Here is a 19,623-nt window from a genome sequence, read left to right on the forward strand (position 1 = left end):
AGGTGAGGCAGAGGTCCAGAGGGAAGCCTGCCTGCAAGCACAGCTGAAGAAAAGGCTGTCCTGATCGAAGAACTGTATCCTGAGTCATTCCTGATCCTGAATTGTAACCTGTTACTTTCCTAATAAACTCCATAATCATGAGTATTGTCTGTGAGTTCTATGTGGCCATTGCAATGAATTATTGAACCCAGCAAAGAAGTAGAGAGTGCCATGGGAGGGCCAGCTGGTGTCAGAATTGGTAAAAGGGTTGGAGAGAGGAGGCATGTCTGATCTCCGCCTCATAGGAATCAGCTGTGGGCTGTTGATCTCGATTCTCCTTCCCCCTTGTGAAGTTAGAAGTCAGACACCCCTGCCATATCATTTTTGCAGTGGGGAAGGCCTTCTCAGGTTCCATTGTCAGGCTCTGGGTAGAGGTCAGAGGTCAGCAGGGCTCCACAGCAGGTTGGCTTCTGGGGAAAGCATCTCCCCTGGCAAGAGGGCAAAGGCCCTGATTCAGATGCCAAGTCCTACACCAGGGTTGAGGGTCTGCTGGCAGCCCAAGGAGCAGGCTTCCCGCATTCCAGTCTCTGTATCTGCACACCAGGGTCCTGGAGGACACCCACTGTTCCCTGTTCTGCACACGCTGGTGTCTCCGTGGAGACACCATTCATTCAACAGATCCCTGCACACCTCTTCCCGAACGCTGGCCTGGGCACACATCCTATGAGCGCCTGCTGTGATCAGTCCACAGTGGCTGGCGTGCACACTAGCACAGGCTGTTCCGGAAGCCGCCAGTCTGAGCGGTTCTGGCGGGAGAAGGGGGAGGGAAGAGGCCGAGTCCCGGGTGGCTAGGGAGCGGCTCTGCCAGAGGGGTGAGGGTGGAGCTTTCCCTGTCGGCCGGCCGGGAAGGGGATGGGCTGGGCCGGGCCTACATGTGAGAGCAGGGGAGAGCGTCGGCGGGCCCTCCCCTATTGAGTCCGAGTGGCAGATGCGGCCCGATCGATTCCCGGGATCCCCCTCGTGACCCTGAGCCACAGATCACCAGATACCGCAGATTCCCGGGACCCACTTCTCGATTCTAGACCCTCAGGACCTTACAAGTCCGAGCCCGTATTCCGCCCTGGACTCCAGACTCTCGGAACGAGAACTTCGACTGGACTGCGGATTCCCAGATCCCTCAGGAAATTCCCTTATCCCGACCGGATTTCCGATCCGAGATCCCTGGATTCGCCGTCCCGGTTCCTGCCTCGCCGTGGGTTCCAGAGCCGGGCGCCCCGCGCCTGAGCGCCCCCGCATGGCGGGGCCGTGCTCGCGGTCTGGGGCCCTGCAGCGTGCCGGCAGCTGCTGGCAGGACCCACTGGCCGAGGCGCTGTGCCGGAGCCGGCCACCCGCGGCGCCCCCGGGCCGGGGCTGCGCACGGAGCCGGCCGCTCAGCGTGGTCTATGTGCTGACCCGGGAGCCGCGGCTCGCAGCGGAGACCGGAGCTGAAGGAGAGGCCGAGCCGCTGCCCCTGCGCTGCCTGCGCGACGCCTGCTCACAGCTCCAGGGGCCACGGCCATCGCCGCAGCTGCGCAGCCTTCCTTTCGAGACGCTGGCGCTGGGCGACACAGCCGCCCTCGACTCCTTCTACAACGCGGGTGAGCGCACGGCAGGAGCGGGGCCGGCCCGGGGCGGGGCTTCGGAGCGATTGGGCGGGGCCAAATGGGGACTGGGCTCGGCGGCTGGCGGGACCGAAATGAGCGCTGATTTACGAGGTTAAAGGGCGCTAAAGCTGGGGGAGTCTGAGCCAGGATCGTGACAAAAGTGGAGTTTAGGGGGTCTGGCGCGCAGCCAGGCTCGGGGTGAGATTAAGCAGACCCAGATCCGGTTCCGGGATTCAGAATTGGGGTCTAAAAGAGTCAGGACCGTGCCTGGGAAGTGGGACTAGGATGGGGTCGGGGTTTAGAGACTCTGGGCGGGGCCAAGAGTAGGGCGGGGCTGCAGTCCCTCAGGGTGGGGCTGGAGAAATCAGTCTCGGGACGATCTCGCGCGGAGCTGTTGGGGCGGATGCTGGGAAGAGGATACTGGACTAGGGAGAGGGGGCGGCCTGGAGGCTGGGGTTTAGGGGGTCGCTATGAGTCGGAATCGACTCGACCGCAACGAATTTTTTTTTAAGCAGAGGACTGAGGAGCCCTGGTGGCGCAGTGCTTAAAGCGCTCCGCTGCGAACCAAAAGGTGGGCTGTTCTAACCTACCAGCCGCTCTGCGGGAGAAAGATTTGGCAGTCTGCTTCCGTGAAGATTTACAGCCTTGGAAACCCTATGGGGCAGTTCTGTTCTAGCGTCGCTCTGAGTCGGAATCAACACCAATGGGTTTAGCATGTGACTTCCAAGGATCCGGCTAGAGAGGCATAAAGGGAAGGGAAGAATCTCAAGGATACCAGAGTCTGGGCAAGGAAGATTAGGTCATGAGTCCCCGGCTGTGGGCAAGGGAGTTTAAGTCGTGAGGCCCCAGCAGCCCCAGGAGAGTGGGCGGGGCCGGACAGACGGCTTTTCCCGCGCGGTCACCCCTCCCTCCCACTAACTAGGACGCCCCGCCCTCCAATGCTTATTTTTTCATCCAAGAGTCCAGAACCGTGTTTGCAGATGTCCATGAAGTCGTTGCCCAAAAAAGAACGCTGTCCCGATCCCGAGGACACAAAGACGCACCCACAGTCCTGCATAGACTTACGAATCGCAGATATATATATTCACCCACCAGGTCTCACAGACACTGTCACACACAGAGATAGGATCGGACACAGCTATATACACAGACACAGGCACACCGTTGTCTACACAGTGCTGGTGCTGACCCCTTTCAAGAGGCTGGGTTGAGGGCCCAGGGGACGGGACTTCTGTGGTTGCACAGCTCCTGCCTCTCCAATGACACGGAACAGCTCTGGGGTGGTGCATAACTGCCCCAGCTGTGGGCACCTACAGGCTTTGAACAGTGGGATAAGGGGCACGCCTGGGTCTCACCCTCCTCAAGGGGCCAGGGGCCAGTGAGCCCAACTCCTCTCCTTCAACACCACAGATATCAGTTGTGTGTAAGAGCCAGAGAGAGGGGCCATAAAAGGGGGAAACAGAGGCCCAGAGAGGCTTTGCATCCTGCTAGAGTCACACTGAAAGGCAGGGTGAGCCAGCATGGATCCCAGGCTCTTTCCCACCAAGCTCCAGGGCCTCCACCTCTGTGCCCACAGACGTGGTGGTGCTGGAGGTGAGCAGCTCCCTGGTGCAGCCCTCCCTCTTCTATCACCTCGGTGTGCGGGAGAGCTTCAGCATGACCAACAATGTGCTCCTCTGCTCTCAGGCCGACCTCCCTGACCTACAGGCGCTGCGGGTAGGTGGCCAGGTGGCTGGCTGGTGGAAGTAGTCACAGGGTTGGGGTGGGGCCTACCCAGAACACCACTATCTGACTCTCTGCCTCCTACAGGAGGATGTTTTCCAGAAGAACTCGGTGAGCAGAACTCACCCCCCCTCCAATGTGCCCTTTGACCTCCACAGTGACCTATGACCTCCACTATCATTTCTGTCCTCCTCAGTCATCTCTAACCTCCTTGATGCCCCCGATTTCCTATGTGATCCTCTATTCCCTGTTACCTCCCTTCATGAAGTATACCCCTTCCCTGCTATTCCAATCCCTACTGATGCTAACCTCTGACCCCTCACTGCACCTCCCTAACCTTGTGCTAACCTCTGACCTCCACTAATCCCTGACCCCCTCCCCCCAGGATTGTGTTGGCAGCTACACACTGATCCCTTATGTGGTGACGGCCACCGGTCGGGTGCTGTGTGGTGATGCAGGTGTCCTGAAGGGCCTGGCTGATGGGCTGGTGCAGGCAGGGGTGGGCACTGAGGCCCTGCTTACACCGCTGGTAGGCCGTCTGGCCCGCCTGTTGGAGGCCACACCCACAGACTCTTGGTAATGGGGGACCTACAGGGCGGGGCACCAGGAGGGGGCTGGTGAGAGTATAGTGGGCTGGGGCTGAGAGGCAGGCGGAGCCATTCTCTCTTCTCCCTCCCCTGCCCTGGCACCAGTGGCTATTTCCGGGAAACCATTCGGCAGGACATCCGGCAGGCGCGGGAGCGGTTCAGTGGGCAGCAGCTCCGGCAGGAGCTGGATCGCCTGCAGCGGAGACTGGACAGCGTGGAGCTGCTGAGCCCCGACATCGTCATGAACCTGCTGCTTTCCTACCGCGATGTGCAGGTGTGTGGTGCACAGAGAGGCAGCGGGGCAGTGGTCACAGCTGTCCCAGGTCACTGCTATGCAGGCATTTGATGTCAGACAAACCCTAGTTCAGCTCCTGGCTGTGCCATTTACTCAGTGGGGGCTTTGAGTAAATTACCTAACCTTTCTGAGCTTCAGTTTCCTCATTTATAATAGGGGGTGATCATGGCCCTGCCACGCGCAGCAGTTGTGAGATTAGGGCACACAGTGGGTGCTCTATGCAATGTGTGGTGTCTGCTGTCCTGTGGTGTGCAAGAGGTGGGTGGAAAAGTAAGGGGAAGAGGCCCAGGATCAAGGTTTTTCTCTGGAGCTGGGGGCCAAAGGAGTCCCCACAGGCCATCATGCCAGTGCTTGCTGCCCCTCATTCAGGACTACTCAGCTATCATTGAGCTGGTGGAGACACTGCAGGCCTTGCCCACCTGTGATGTGGCGGAGCAGCATAATGTCTGCTTCCACTACACGTTTGCCCTCAACCGGTGAGTGGCAGAGCAAAGCTCAATCATAGCCACATGGGGGTCTCTGTGGTCTGGGTCTCTGCTGTGTGAGGTCATTGCTGTCTGGGATCACTGCTGTTCAGGGAATTTGCTGACCTGGGTCACTGATGTCAAAAGGTCTGTTGTTCTGGGTTACTGATGCCCTGGGGGGTGGATTATTGCCCCTGGAGTGGTCACCGTTGTCCAAGGTCATTGATCTTCAGAGTCATTACAGTGAGGAATCACTTCCATCTAGGGTCACTGCCTCTTGAGAGGTCAGGGCTGCCCAGGGTCACTGCCATTCTGGGGTCATTATTAACAAGCCTCTGGAAGGGTCCCTGGTGTCCAGGGTCTGGTGGTCCCTGGACAGGGTGGGGCAGGAGCATCAGGGGGCTCCCCAGCCCATCTTCCTCTGCTGCCAGGAGGAACAGGCCTGGGGACCGTGAAAAGGCACTGGCTGTGCTGCTGCCACTGGTACAGTCTGAGGGCTCTGTGGCACCTGACCTGTACTGCCTGTGTGGCCGTGTCTATAAAGACATGTTCTTCAGCTCTGGCTTCCAGAATGCTGGGCACCGGGAGCAGGCCTATCACTGGTAAGGGGCACAAGCGAGTGGGCAGTGAGCTAAGCTGAGGGAGGAGGGATGGGCCTGTGGGCATCAGTCCAGCCTGTGTCCCTTCCTGCCTCCCCTCCTCCTGCCAGGTATCGAAAAGCCTTTGATGTGGAGCCGAGCCTCCACTCGGGCATCAATGCAGCTGTGCTCCTCATTGCTGCTGGGCAGCGCTTTGAGGACTCTGAGGAGCTCCGGCTTATAGGTGGGTCCTGATCCTGGCTCCCCTGTATCCCTGCCAGCCAGGGCTCAGAGAGGCCTGGGAAAAAGGCAAGGAGGGAGAACATGGTTGGGATTGAGCTCATCCCCTTCTGTACCCACATCTGGGTCCTCATACCTGTCCTGTGTTTTCACATGCCCTTGAGCCCATACCTGTTCTCAAGGTCACACCTGTATTCATTACACACCGAATTCCATATATAGTTGTCCCTAAACCCTCACCTGTGCCTGAGCTCTGACTTCTTCCTGAGATCTTGCCCCCTCCTAAGTTTTTACCCATATCTGTGTTCATGCCCACATGACTGGTGTGTCCCATATCTTGGCCTTGCCCACACCTGCACCTATACTCACTGGGGTCTGTGCCCCTCTCCCCCAGGCATGAAGCTGGGCTGCCTGCTGGCCCACAAAGGCTGTGTGGAGAAGATGCAATATTACTGGGATGTAGGCTTCTACCTGGGAGCCCAGATCCTCGCCAATGAACCCACCCAGGTGGTGCTGGCTGCAGAGCAGCTGTACAAGCTCAATGCCCCTATATGGTAGGTCTTGGCCTGTGCTGGGCTGTTGACATGTCCTGCACCCATGTCCACTAGCACTCTAGCCTGAGACCTGAGCTAATGACCTGGTCCCTTTAAGGCCTGTGCCCAGGGCACCCAGTTACCACATTCTGGCTACATCCAAGCCAGTCTCCTCTCCCTGGCAGTCTAGCTGGTGCCTGGGCTGAGCTGAGGACAAGGCTGTGCCTGCAGGTACCTGGTGTCGGTGATGGAAACATTCCTGCTCTATCAGCACTTCAGACCCACCCCGGAGCCCCTCGGAGGGCCCCCGCGCCGCGCCCACTTCTGGCTCCACTTCTTGCTACAGTCCTGCAAGCCGTTCAAGCCTGCTTCTCTGCAAGAGGACCAGTGCTTGGTAAGTTCCATTGGGGTAGGGGACCTGGGAGAGGGGCGGCACATTCTCACCCCTCTCCCTCACTGCCCGCAGGTGCTGGTCCTGGAGCTGAACAAGGTGCTGCTGCCCGCGAGGCTCGAGGTTCGGGGTACAGACCCAGTGAGCGCTGTGACTCTCAGCCTGCTGGAGTCAGAGACCCAGGTGAAGTTGCTGCTCGGTACCCTCACTTGCCACTACGCACCTTTCCCTGGAGCCTTTCTCCCATCCCCAGGCCCCTCTCCTGGACCCCAGCACTGCCCCCCCGCCCCGACTCTCTTTCTTCCTGCAGGACGCGCCCTCCAGCTGGACTTTCCCAGTCCCGTCGATCTGCGGCGTCAGGTGAGAGGTGGGGCCTGTGGGCGGTCTGGATCGGGACGGGGCCGGAGCTGCCAGCTGGCTGGCGCTTACTAAGGTTCTTCGTTCCTTCCCAGCACCTCCAAGCGAGACGAGCGCTGCTGCTTTCTCTACGCGCTTCCCCCGGCTCAGGACGTCCAGCTGTGCTTTCCCAGCGTAGGGCACTGCCAGTGGTGCGCGCAGCCTCTCGGCGCGGGGTACTTTGGGCGCCAGGGATGCTCGGGAGTGAGGGAAAGGAAGGGCGATGTCTCCTAGGTGCTCCTGGCATGGGAGGGGACGGTTCCCGCCCAAAGTACCCCTCCTGCCTGCCTGACCTCCCCCACCCCCAGGTTCTGCAGCCTGATCCAGACCTCGGTGACCAATCCGGATTCCACGGCGCCCGCGGAAGAGGCGGAGGGCGTGGGGGAGGTGCTGGAGGTGAGGAAGTGAGACTGGGAGCTCTAGGAGGCAGAAGGGCGGAGGGCCATACTAACCACCATCTCACCCCGCCCCCCGCAGTTTGACTATGAGTATTCAGAGACTGGTGAACGGCTGGTTCTGGGCAAGGGCACGTATGGGGTGGTGTACGCAGGCCGCGAACGACACACGAAAGTGCGCATCGCCATCAAGGAGATCCCGGAGCGGGACAGCAGGTGCGGCACACTGGGCCTACAGGCTGGGCTATGGGCACGCGAGGATCCACGTGGTCGGGTCAAATGGGCGGGACCACGAAGTTAGAGAGTCCTGTGGGCGGGGCTGTAGGCGGGGGCACCCGGGATGCCTGGGGTCCAGGCCGATTGGGCGGGTTACCGTATGAAGCGGCCTGTGGGCGGGGTGATATGGGTAGGAAAGGGATTGTGAGCGGGGCGGGCTCTGGGGGCGCGGCCTGGCTGGTGCTGGAACAGGGTAAGCATCTCTGCCCAAACCTGTCCCATTTTTTCCTCCACTGCCTCCTCCAGGTTCTCTCAGCCCCTGCATAAAGAGATCGCTTTGCACAAACGCCTGCGACACAAGAACATTGTGCGCTATCTGGGCTCAGCCAGCCAGGGCGGCTACCTCAAGATCTTCATGGAGGAAGTGCCTGGAGGTGCCTACCCTGCGTGGGCTAGGAATGGAACCCTAAGTGTGGGGCCTGGGAGTGGAGCCAGGAAGGGTGGAAAACCTAGGGGGAAATGAATCTCTCAGCCTAGAATTAACTGAAGGAGTGGGGTTGGATGGTGGAATCTGAGCCATGGCATGGATGTGCCTGGACCATGAGCATAGAGCTGTGGGCTGGAGCAAGTGGGTGCCAGTGATGAACTTGGATTGTATCTGCCCAGGCAGTCTCTCCTCCTTGCTGCGGTCAGTGTGGGGACCCCTGAAGGACAACGAGAGCACCATCAGTTTCTATACCCGCCAGATACTGCAGGGACTCAGCTACCTGCATGACAACCGCATCGTGCACCGGGATATCAAGGTAAACCCTATGGCTGGCCCACCCTGGCCTGCTGGTGGTGGGGACTAGGGTAGGGGTGGGGAGAGACAGCCCTAGACAGATGCTGGCAGTTGAGAGTAACCAGGCAGACCCTTTGCAAAGCGTGGGTAATTCATCAGGGAGGTTACTTAGAGAAGTAGAAGACATGCTCATATTTGAAGCCAGGCCAGGTATCAGCTCCCAGAGGGGCATGTAGGTGGGATGGCAGGAGGAGGAGGATGATAGAGGCAGGGCCAGGCTAGGATCCCCAGGAGATAGTATCCTAGGGTGGGGTCCAGTTCTGGTGTCAGGGGCCCAGCCTATTGTTCACTGAGGCAGCACTTTGGGGGGCTGAGCAGGTGCTGAGAGAGTGCCTGAGGGCATGGGAATGTCTGGGACTGGGTGGTTTAGTCAGCTGAGAGAGGGCCTGGCTGAAGGGACATCTCTGCTCAGGGGGACAATGTGCTGATCAACACCTTCAGTGGGCTGCTCAAGATTTCTGACTTTGGCACCTCCAAGAGGCTGGCAGGCATCACACCCTGCACTGAGACCTTTACAGGTAACAAGGTGTGGGGGTGGTGAGTGGGGATGCTGACTGGGGCGAAAGAACTCTTGGGGTCTTCCAGGGAATGAGGTTTTTCCTGGGCATTGAGTTAGAGTCCTCATGGGGGATGGAACCCAGGGCAGATGATTGAATCAGGAGTGGGGTGATGGAATCTAGACTTGGAGCTTGGATAGGTGATGAAGTTGAGTTCAGTGCCTGAAATGGAGCCCAGGGGTGTTGATACAGGCCAAGGTGGGTGTTGGAGGCCAAAATGGGTGATAGATCTCAGGGTATATGATGGGACCCTACTGTGGGTGACAGAGTCTATGAATGTGATGGAACCTACGATGAGTAACGGAAGCTTTGGCAGGTGATGGAGCCTAGGGTGGGTGATGAAACTCAGGATAGATGTTTGACAACCAGGGTAGGTGATGGAATCTATTTGGGATGATGGAGTTCAGAGTGGGTGCCCTGGAGCCCCCTGCAGTGATAAAGCTTAGATGGACATTGTTGCTCCTGGTCCTGTCCTAGGAACCCTGCAGTATATGGCCCCAGAAATCATTGACCAAGGCCCACGAGGGTATGGGAAGGCAGCCGACATCTGGTCATTGGGCTGCACTGTAATTGAGATGGCCACAGGTCGCCCACCCTTCTATGAGCTAGGGAGCCCACAGGCTGCCATGTTTCAGGTGAGACCTAGCCCTCAAAGGTAGGGTGGGGCCAGAGTGGGCCCTGAATATCTCTTAGCTTTATCTTTTTTGCCCTCCCTGACTCCCCCAGGTGGGCATGTACAAGGTGCATCCGCCAATGCCCAGTTCTCTGTCGGCTGAGGCCCAAGACTTCCTCCTCCGAACTTTTGAGCCAGACCCCCTCCTCCGAGCCAGTGCCCAAGCTCTGTTGGGGGACCCTTTCCTGCAGCCTGGGAAGAAGAGCCGCAGCCCCAGCTCCCCTCGCTATGCTCCACGGCCCTCAGGTGCTACATACAAGGGTGGAGGGAGTGAGCACACTGGAGCGAGGGCAGGGGAGCTATGGAGGTGACAGGGATGGGGGGGTGGCCTAGGCTGACAGCCTTGTCCTCCCTCAGATATCCCTTCAGCCTGCCCCACTCCCTCAGCTGACTCAACCACCCAGTCCCAGACATTCCCGTGCCCTCAGGCACCCTCGCAGCACCTGCCCAGCCCCCCAAAGCGTTGCTTCAGTTACGGGGGCACCAGCCAGCTCCGGTGAGAGCACAGGGTCCTGGGTGGGTTCCTATAGCCTGGTTTTGCCGTTGTATCCCCTCCAGAAAAATCTCTCCTTGGGGATCTGGGCACCTTGACCACTTGCAAGGATGGCATTTGGTGCCCACCTGTGCCTTCCATCAGATGCTCTAACTTGTATTTATTATGCCCCCTCAGTGCCTGGTTTATCTCTTTTATCCCTGTGAGGTAGGCCTTAAAGTAAAAGAGCCAGGATTCAAACCCTGTGGCGGAGGTGGCGGAAAGGTGTTGCTGCCCCGCCCTCCGTCAGCTACATCCCAATGCACTCAGGGTGCCCGAGGAGTCCGGAGCCGAGGAGCCCCCATCCCCTGAGGAGAGTTCGGGGCTGAGCCTGCTTCACCAAGAGAGCAAGCGCCGGGCCATGCTGGCCAGTGTGCTGGAGCAGGAGCTGTCTGTGCTGGCTGACAGTTTGCGCCTGGAGCAGGAACAGGTGCGGCGGCCCGCCCCGGCGCCCCCTGGTGGTCGAGCAGGGGCAGGCCTCCCGCTGAAGCCTTCTCCACAGCGTCTCTTTTCGCTCTCGGTGGGGACAACTCGCCTGTGACCCCTTTCTTCGTTCTCAGGGTCCTCAGCTTGGCAGGAGTCAGGTGGAACAGCTACTGCGCTGCCTCGGGGCACATATCCACACTCCCAACCGCCGGCAGTTGGCCCAGGACCTGCGGGCACTACAAAGGCAGCTGCGGGCCCAGGGCCTTGGGCCTGTGCTTCTTCAAGGACCACTCTTTGCCTTCTCGGATGCGGTGAGGAGAGCTTTCACACAGTTTGTCAGGTTGTTGTTAAGTGCCGTCCAAGTGGTTCCGACTCATAGCGACCCTGTGTACAACAGAAGGAAACACCGCCGGCTCCTGGGCCATCCTCACAGTCGTTGCCATGTTTGAGCCCGTTGTTGCAGTCTCTGTGTAAATCCGTCTCCTTAAGGGTCTTCCTCTTTTTCGCTGACAGTTTTTCACACAGGGCAGTTCAATAAGAGGTAGTGAGCTCCCAGTGCCTAGGAATGTGCAAGGATTTAGGTTCCAAGACTCCGTGTCTCCTCCGTGAAGATGGAAAGGAACATCTACCTACTCCTAGCTTCCCAGCTCCTTCCTTAGCCTGCCCACCCCATTTCTCTCAGGAGACCTCCTAGGCCTTTTCAACTCAAGCCCCACTCCTATTTGAGGCCCAGCCCACTCAGCAGCGCCCTTCCTCCCTCTCCAGGTGAAGCAGATCCTCCGCAGGCGCCAGATCTGCCCACACTGGATGTTCGTGCTGGACTCGCTGCTTAGTCGCGCTGTACGGGCAGCCTTGGCAGTGCTAGGCCCGGGTAGGAGGGAGAGCAGCGCCTACCTGCCTGCCGGCGAGGGCGTGGCGTGACTCTTGGGGGCGTGGCAAATATGGAGTGGAGCTGGTAGGGGGCGTGGTCGGTGGGGCCGGCTACAGAAGGGGCGTGGCCAACAAGCGGAAGCCGGTGGGGGCGTGGCCAAAGGGCTTCTCGGAGTCCTGAACCGCGCAGAGCAGCCCTGCACCAGCAGTCCCCCGCCAGTGTCTAGGGGCCCCAAATGGGTGTTCTCGCCTGTCTGAGCTCATCGTACTCGGATTAGCAGAGATGGAGAAGGACGTAGTCTCCCCGCTGTCAGAGGAGCCAAGTAAAGAAAAGGGGTCCCAGACGAAGCAACAGGAGACCCCTGTTCATTGTAACCCACTCCCGAAGGATCCTGAGCAGGGACCCCCGCCTCTGATGGTGCAGCTGGGCCTCTTGCGGGCAGAGACTAATAGGTAAAGCGCCTCGGAACACCCTTAGCCTCTGTGCCGGCTTCACCCCCACTGCATTCTACTCGCCTTCTGCCCTCCACTAGGCTTCGAGCTGTCCTGGCCGAGAAGGAACGAGAGTGTCAGGCCCTGATGCAACGGGCTCTACAGCAGGTGGATGGGGAGGCCAGGACCCGGCCCCTGGCCTCTGAGCGCCTAGGTGAGTAGGGCCTGGCTGGAGAACAGGAATGTTGGGAGAGGCAGCTTCTGGCAGGCGAGCCATAGGCTCACCACCTGACTTCTCGGCAGCTGCTTTCCCGGCGGACCAGGGCCTGGTGCAGTGGCTGGAGGAACTGAGTGTGGATTCTGGCACCATCCAGACGGTGAGGGGCAGGATGCTGGCTATCTCTGACAACCCCACCAACCAAGGACCCCTATCTGTGTCATCTTTCTTCTCACTTCCTCCCTCTTAAGCAGAGGATCTCAATACTAGAAGAGCATTTAACCCTCTCATTGTACAGATGAGACACCTGAGGCCCAGAAAGGGGAGCTCTGCCCCTCTGCCCCAACAGTAGAAGGGAGCAAGTACCTGTGTCTCTGCACACATCTTTCTCTAGTTTTATCTCACCCTGTTCTCTTCCGCTCTTTGTCCACAACCAGCTGCTGAACCATACCTTCACCCTCCGTGCCCTGCTCACCTCTGTCACTCGAGACGACCTCATCTACACCCGCATCAGGTATGTCCTGGGCCCTCCAGGGCTGACTCAGGCATATGGCCTAATGCTGGCCAGAACCTGGCCCCTAGCTGCAGGTCTGCCCAGGTTCCTCCCTGGGAACCACAGGGTCCCTTGGGGCAGAAGGGGCATCAGGCAGACAGTGGGTACCAGAAAGAGCCCAGGGCTTTCTTCTGGTGGAGCCGCATTGAGCCTGCTACCCCCAGGGGAGGGATGGTGTGCCGCATCTGGAGAGCCATCTTGGAGCAGCGAGCAGGAGCTGCGCCAGGCACCCCTGGCCTCCGGGAGACTGAATGAGGCCATCAGAGGCGGAAGGCCAGACGCAAGGATGGATGAATGCAGAAGACACAAGCAGCTTCTGACACACCCACACCATGACCTAGGGGCAAGTGGAGGAGGCCTGGTGGGGCCTAGGCCCATCTCCTATGGAGGGAACCAACTACAGAGGCACCCTAAGCACACTGAGCACTGCCAGGCAGACTATTAAACAAAACGTTTTTGTACCCTTGTCTTGGTGACGTTTGAGGTGTATGGGTATGGGTATGCTGGGACTAGCCCCCTGAGGTGTTTGTGTCTGAGTCTGAAGTTCCTTCATCTGTCCCAAGCCCCCTTCACTTCCCTGTCTCCTGCTGTCACCCTCTCCTCCAGCAGACATCAGCCCCTTGTTGCCCGTAGAACAGACTTTATTGACTCTAGCCAAGGGTAGAACCTGAGATGGGGGTACAGAGAGAGGGGTATGGTGGGACTTCTGGAGCAGCTACGTCCTGGGAGCCAGGTTCGTCCTGAGGGGCAGAAGGCCATCTACCCACTCACATGGCCGCTCCAGAAGTATCTGCCATAGCCGCTTCTCCTCAGGTGTGGAATCCATCCAGGGCACCTGGAGTCCGTAGCTGCTGCCTGGATGTGGGCAGGCCAGGGTGGAAAGCACATCACATTAGATACCCCAGGTCCCAAGAAACACCTGCCTGGTCTTAGATTATGTGCTGTGCCCAGTCACTCCCAGTTCCCAGTGGACACCAAAGCTCCAGAAAGGGCAGAAAGTGTCCAAGGCCACACATTGAGCCCCTGCTTTCCAGCACTGGCTCCCTCCAAGGCCCTGCCTCACTCACCAGTGCCTAGGCTGAGGCGTGTGCCTCCCAGTTGGCGGCTGGCCAGGGCCCCATGGTCCCACAGGGAGAGCTCAGCACAGGCCTGGCGCAGGTCTGAGGGCCCGAAGCCATCATAAACCATGGTGTGGTTGAACACCGGGCTAAGGCTGCGGCGCACCACCCTTGTCCGCTGGCGGCTGGCCCAGCTGTCATCTGGCAGCACGGAGCTGTTGGGGTGGGGGGGAGAACTGGCATCAGGTGGCCACTCCCTCACACCCCCCAGAGCCACCCAGTCACTGAGTCCTACCCATTCTCCCTCACATATGTCCATGTCCCCTGGCTCCTGTCTGAGATCTGGCCTTGAACCGTCACTGACCCAGGAACTTTGCACCAGACTCCTTTTGGGTGTCTTGCCTTTAGTCTCAACTCTTATTCACGGGATATCTGAGTAATGTTTCTGAAATGCAAATCAGCTACTCCCTGGCTCAATGACCTTCACTGGCTCTCTGTTGCCCCCCAGAAGTAGTTTCCGAACTTTCTGAAGCCTTGGATCCGCTTCTGTAAAATCAAATATTGTTCATAAGCAGAGTGTTTCTGGTTGAATTAGGAATGGGAACCCAGAACCTGATCAGCCTAACTCGATTTCACTTTCTGAGAGTAGGGCAGCACCTGGAGGTACCCTTAGAGTTCTCCAGAGCTTACTTTGAAAACCACTGAACTATAAGTTCAGGGCCAAGCCCCACAGCCTAGCCTTCCAGGCTCTCCATGGAGGTGCCCCTGCAACCCTCCCCCAGTCTCAATCTCAGCCTTGTGACCAGTCATATAGCTGCCAGTCACACCGGAACACAGCTCCCCAAAGGTGTCCTAAACTTTCCTGACTCCAGGCCCTTGCCCAAGCCGTTCCCTTCACCTCTGCTCGGTGGTTAAAGCCCAGACTGGGGAATAGGATGATTTGAAGGGGTTAGTAGGAGGCTGGGAGCTCCATTGCAAGCGAAGGGAAAGGCAGCGGCGAGGTCCCAGTGCCCCTCACCATTGTACGTAAGTATCCAGGGATCCTGAGCGCAGTGGCACGAGGTCCTGAGCATTCTTCACCCAAAAGTGTAGCTCCCCGCTCGGGGGCAGTCCTGCGCCTGCGGAGATGCTCCGCTCAGCCCCGCCCCACTGACAGACCCCTCTCCCCCGCGTGATAGGAGCCCTGCGCCTCCTGGCGTCCGTCCAGCTTGGGGTCTCGCGGGGCGGTCACTCACCCTCGGAGCCCGCGGGGACATACTTGAGGGACAGAGAGAGCAGCCCACGGCTGGGAAGCTCGTCGGGGGAGGGCGGAACCTGCGGGAGGTGGACTCGTCAGGGGGGGCGGGACAAGGCCTATAAAAGAGGGTGGAGTCTCCAGAGAACCAACGGGTGTAGTTAGCAGGGAGGGCGGAGCCAGTAGGGCCGGGCCTCCAGAGAGCCGCTAGAGAGTAGTCTGCAGTTCGGGAAGGATCTGAGCGCCCCAAGCAAGGGGCTATCTGGGATCAGGCCTTCGGATAGGCCATAAGGTTGAGAGGCCAAGGGGAGGCTCTGTCGAAGGCGGAGTTTGAGAGGGTCTGGGGGAAAGCCCAGTAGGGTAAGACCTGTGCCACAGATCCCCTCACCCGGGCCGGGCTGCCTCACCCGGGGCTGCAGGGGGAGCCAGGTGGGCTCAGAGTCCCAGTCCCACGTGTCCAGGGGCACTTCGACTTCGCCCAGAAAGATGTTGCGACCTAGGCTTTCGTGGTGCCACACGGACAGACTCAGTACGCGGCCCCGGAGCTCGGCTTGCGGGACGGAGTACTGGGAACAGAAGGTGCGCGTTAATGGAGCACAGCTGACTACCCCAGCTTCCGTGCTGCGGGAGTGTTGACTGGGGTTTGTCCTACCATCCTCCTTGCAGGATGGAGTCCTGAGGAGCCCCGAAGGGCGTTATAGGGGGTCGCGACTATCACCACGCCCACCACAAGACTAACGTACTGGGAGCACGCGCTAATGGGAGGGCCTCCTTGCCATTCCTGGGGTAGAAGGGAGCAGTGGAGCGACGGGCAATGATATTATGTGGCCATCCCTGCCACCCAGCCCCACTCAGGAAGAGTTATCCTGTTCATTAATGGAGGGCTGCCCGTTGCCGCAGCCTCACCCGGAGAGTCTCATTGAAGACTGGATTCAGATTCCGTTTCTTCACCGCCGTCTTGCGCTTGCTTTGCTTATCCGGGAGGAGATAGCTTTTGACGTAGCTGGGGCGGGGGACGTGAGGTCCGGAGATAAGAAGGGGCCCTTCCAGCTCCTACTCCCCTGCCCTGGGGGCTTCCCCAGCCACCACCGGAACACAGCTTTCTGTGTGCCAGACCAAGCGATAAACGCTTTACGTGAGTTCTCACTTAATCCCTACGCCTCCCAACAACGTAGGTACCATTGTTATTCCCATTTTGAAGATGGGAAAACTGAAGCCAGGGAAGGGTAAGTGGCTGGGGTTGGCTGTGAATGCGGCTCCCTCGACCCCCTTCCCCGGACCGGGACTCACGGGTCGGAGCGGCGGCGCCGGGCCGTGGCCAGGCCCTGACACTGGATCACGTGCACGCGCAGCTCCGAGGTTCCCGGCTCATAGCGCAGCGCAAAGTGCACGGAGCCACGCACCTGCACCGCTCCCGCCTCTGCCTCCCGGGACAGGCTCAGCTGGCTGCCGCTCAGCTGCAGGCGGAGGGTGGGGGTCACATCGGGCCCGAGGGGAGCGCGGAGGATTCAGACCAGGGCGGGGGTGGTGGTGTAAAGCGAGGTGAAGGGCACCGCCAGGTGACTTGTGTTAGATGCGGGAGCGTCAGGTCCGAGGGGCGAGGGCAGAGTCAGGCAGGGGCTACGCGTCGGGATGTGGGGAGGAGGCGCCCACTTCCCCCCAGGCCTGCCACCTCACACCCTCACCGTGGAGGAGTTGAGGCTGGACACCGAGGAGCTGCTGCTGAGCATGCGGTCGAGTGAGGGGTCGGGCCCCAGGGCCTCCTCCCCGTTCTCCAGGGTCTCGGACGCTGCCTCCGCCTGGAAAGGGGAGAAAGTGACCAGGGCGCCCCCTCTTTCCCGCCCCTCCCGGGACCGCGCTCGGGCCGGACGGCTCAGAGCCCTGGGCAGGGACACTCCCGGGCCAGATATCCGCTCCGGGTCTTGAGAGCAGCCGCTGGCCGCTCCCGCCTACCTGGGCTGGCGGCAGCCGCGGCTCCTTCTCTCCCGGCGAAGACTGCTCCGGGTCCGCCTCTTCTGCGTAGACCTGCACGCCCCCTGAGCTGGGGGCTGGGGCGGAGCATAGGCTGCTGAGCGGGCACCGTACCTGCCAGCCCTGAGCACATTTGGAGGGACTGGTTTACAACCCTGGTGACCTGCAAATTCGGGCCCTAGTGCTGCCCTGAGGTCGAGACCACACGGGGCTTCCCCGACGCGGGAGAAGAAAGGTGAACACATGCGGTTGAGGTCACATAGAACTGCCTCTGATCCCCGGCAACCTCTTTATGTCCCCCGCCCCCCCACCACCACATACCCTGTCACTCACCTTCCTGGGCCTTAGGCTCCTCCTCATAATCAGAAGCCTTTAGGGGGGCAGATGGTGGGGGGAAATCAGGTCCCTGTAGGAAGCAAGGGGTAGAGGTTACCAGTGGGGGCTAGTGAGGAAGAGATCAAGGGTCACCATGAGGCCAGGGGTCAGAGGCTCCATCTTTGGATTTAGCTCAGCCCTTTAGGCATGGCTGGAAGCCAGCTGTGGGACCAGCTGGGCCTGTACTCACACCCCTTCACATTTTAGGGCCTGTCTTGCCTAACTCCCAGGGTTCCACTGAGGCGGCCGTAGTATCTGATCCTGGACCTTGTCCAGCTCTGTTCTGACCTCACCCTTGAGAGCCAGATTCATAGTTTCCCTTAGAGGCCAGGTCCATACCACCATTTCACAAAAGCTGAGACCCAGAACCCTGAAAGTGTGTGTCCAAAGTCTCCTGATTCCTAGGCTGGAGCTATTTCCCCAGCACATCTTAGCTCCACTCCAGTGGCACTGTATTCATTCATTAACTCATGCAGTCATTCATTACTCACCTCAGCCTCGCTCAGCCTCTCTTGAGGGACCTCGTCTATGGGGAGCCTAGAAGCGGGAGGAGGTAGTTGTCAGGGGAAGGAACCCAGATGACTGGTAGGCACCTTCCATGCGCTCCCCACAGTGCCTCCTCACCTGGGCTCCAGCTCCTCTTCTTTCTCTTTTCCAGAAACCTCAGCTTTGCCATCACTGCCCAGAGCCTGCTCACCTGGGCCAAGGTAACAAATCTGTGAAGCCCCTTTCTCAGGCAGTCTGGCTGTGACTCTCGGGAGAGGTCCTTGGAGGTGCCCACTCACTTCCTGCAGCCCACGGAGGGGCAATGCCCCCCCACGCCAAGACACACAGTACCAGGGGGATGCCACAACCAGAACCCAGGGGTACCCTCTCCCTGTCCACATGCATGAAACAGGAGGCCTGCTGTGCCTTACCCTGCCCTGGGGGTCTCCTCTCACCCCTGGAGCTCTTCTTCCAGCGGATAGAGGCTCGGACAAGGTCAGAGCCGAAGTGGGCATGGTGGTGCCGTTGGGACCGTGCTTCCTGGAACCAGTCACCTGTCAGGGTCTTCAGCTGCCCAGGATCTGCCAGTGAGGCCCGAAGCTTGCTGGAGGATGGGTAGGGGGAAGGCAGGGCATGGTTATCACCATTCACTCGCCAACATTTCTGCCACCCACTCTGCGCCAGTCCCTATACCAGGGACACAATAGCAATTAGACTTGATCCCTGCTTTGGAGGTGCTCGGGCTTGTGAGGAGACTGAGTCCAGAATAGAAAAGTAAACTATTGCGTGGCAGGTGCTGTGATGTACGTGAGAGGGGGCAGCTCTGCCTGTGGGAATCCAGAGGGCTTCCCAGAAGAGGCAGTGCTTTAATTGCTTCTTGAAGGACAAATTGGAGTTCTTCAGGTAGAGAAGGATAATAATTACTGTTCATGGGCTACACTTGCATAATCCCTCTTAATTCTATGAGGTAGGACTTCTTAACTACATTTTACAGATGAAGAGATTGTGCTTGTGGAGGTTGGATAAAATCCCTAAACCCTACTTACAACTCCCATGCTCCTCAGCCACCGTGCTCTTCCAGGAGGAACAGCAAAGGCTTGGAAGTTCAGGGATTGTGGAGCACAGAGCGGCTGTCATGTGTACTTTATATACACACAAGTACCTGTATACTGGGAGTGGGGGTTACTGGTGAAAGATGAGGTGGGGGAGGCTGACAGGGACCAATTAGAGAAGCCCTGTAGACACACTGAGGAGCTTGTCCTCGATGCTGGAGGAGGTGAGGAGGTTTCAGCAGGGGATGTCAAGGGCAGTGTGGCAAGTGGACTGGAGGGTACAAGCCTGGAGACAGGCAGGTGAGGGAACTGCTGCAGCCACTCTGGGGACACAGTGAGCTCTGAACTGACCAAGGGCAGAGGGGACCAAGGGGCAAAGGTGAGAACTGCTCTGCCATTTGACAGGCAGCATGGTGGAAGGGAGCAGGATGGGGCCACCCAAGCCTACCAGTGCCTGAAGCCCCTTCTGCCTGGCTCCCCTGGCTAGGGTCTGTCCTCCCTCACCTGATCCGCCCCTCCTCCAGCTGGCACAGGTGGGCATCTCGCTTCAGGACTTCGGCAATGGCCTCCTGCTCCTCCTCTGTCAGGAAGCTGAGGTCCAGCAGACTGTCGATGTCAGGCTCTGGCCCATGCGCCATGGGTAGGGAGGGCACGGCCCAGAGCAGAGCCCCTCTTGAGATGGGTGGCCTCTCTGGGGCATCAGCTGGGGGCTGTGCCCCAGCTGGGCACACGTGGCTCCCTGGGGTAGACCAGGAGTAAGGTCAATACTGAGCCTACATGGTGAGTAGGGCACCGCCCCCGGAAGGCTGAGGTCAGGTGAAGGGAGAAGCACCCATGGACACATGCACCCACTGGCCCATGAACACAGAACACACAGAGACACGCATGCATATATCCTGAGGTGGGA

The 19,623-nt window shown here is 59.2% G+C and overlaps 2 protein-coding genes across 3 annotated transcripts; one reads left to right on the forward strand and one right to left on the reverse strand.

Moving 5' to 3' along the window:
- The first annotated feature begins 1,273 nt into the window (after positions 1-1,273).
- Positions 1,274-12,841, forward strand: MAP3K6 (mitogen-activated protein kinase kinase kinase 6). Of its 2 annotated transcripts, XM_004377246.2 has the most exons (29): positions 1,274-1,616; positions 3,199-3,338; positions 3,432-3,455; positions 3,730-3,920; positions 4,037-4,205; positions 4,596-4,702; positions 5,122-5,292; positions 5,400-5,512; positions 5,903-6,062; positions 6,273-6,435; positions 6,508-6,615; positions 6,743-6,792; positions 6,885-6,980; positions 7,137-7,224; positions 7,306-7,439; positions 7,746-7,873; positions 8,106-8,242; positions 8,693-8,798; positions 9,315-9,472; positions 9,564-9,756; positions 9,868-10,006; positions 10,313-10,472; positions 10,603-10,779; positions 11,234-11,339; positions 11,620-11,791; positions 11,872-11,984; positions 12,074-12,147; positions 12,425-12,501; positions 12,705-12,841. In XM_004377246.2, the coding sequence occupies exons 1-29, from the start codon at positions 1,274-1,276 to the stop codon at positions 12,793-12,795; spliced, it is 3,888 nt and encodes a 1,295-aa protein (XP_004377303.1). In that variant the 3' UTR covers positions 12,796-12,841. The 2 variants fall into 2 exon arrangements, with proteins under 2 accessions (XP_004377303.1, XP_023587845.1); XM_023732077.1 differs by lacking the exon at positions 3,432-3,455.
- Positions 12,842-13,063: 222 nt separating this feature from the next.
- SYTL1 (synaptotagmin like 1) lies at positions 13,064-19,416 on the reverse strand. The gene is given in 15 exon segments (XM_004377062.3): positions 13,064-13,395; positions 13,608-13,813; positions 14,617-14,716; positions 14,834-14,912; positions 15,240-15,398; positions 15,739-15,835; positions 16,123-16,289; positions 16,518-16,631; positions 16,786-16,880; positions 17,137-17,209; positions 17,670-17,715; positions 17,803-17,875; positions 18,120-18,268; positions 19,221-19,378; positions 19,381-19,416. Coding segments are annotated over 15 exon segments (1,692 nt in total). The 3' UTR covers positions 13,064-13,255.
- Between the last annotated feature and the right edge of the window lie 207 nt (positions 19,417-19,623).

This window comes from Trichechus manatus, unplaced genomic scaffold (genome assembly GCF_000243295.1).
Source record: "Trichechus manatus latirostris isolate Lorelei unplaced genomic scaffold, TriManLat1.0 scaffold00048, whole genome shotgun sequence".
Taxonomy (NCBI): Eukaryota; Metazoa; Chordata; class Mammalia; order Sirenia; family Trichechidae; genus Trichechus; species Trichechus manatus.

What these genes read in the sequence shown, in the direction of transcription:
- MAP3K6 (XM_004377246.2), top strand. Translation starts at nt 1,274, where the DNA reads ATGGCGGGGCCGTGCTCGCGGTCTGGGGCCCTGCAGCGTGCCGGCAGC. An exon ending in CGACTCCTTCTACAACGCGG is followed by an intron (nt 1,617 to 3,198) that starts GTGAGCGCACGG and finishes CTGTGCCCACAG; the next exon opens with ACGTGGTGGTGCTGGAGGTG. An exon ending in CTTGGCAGTGCTAGGCCCGG is followed by an intron (nt 11,340 to 11,619) that starts GTAGGAGGGAGA and finishes TCGGATTAGCAG; the next exon opens with AGATGGAGAAGGACGTAGTC.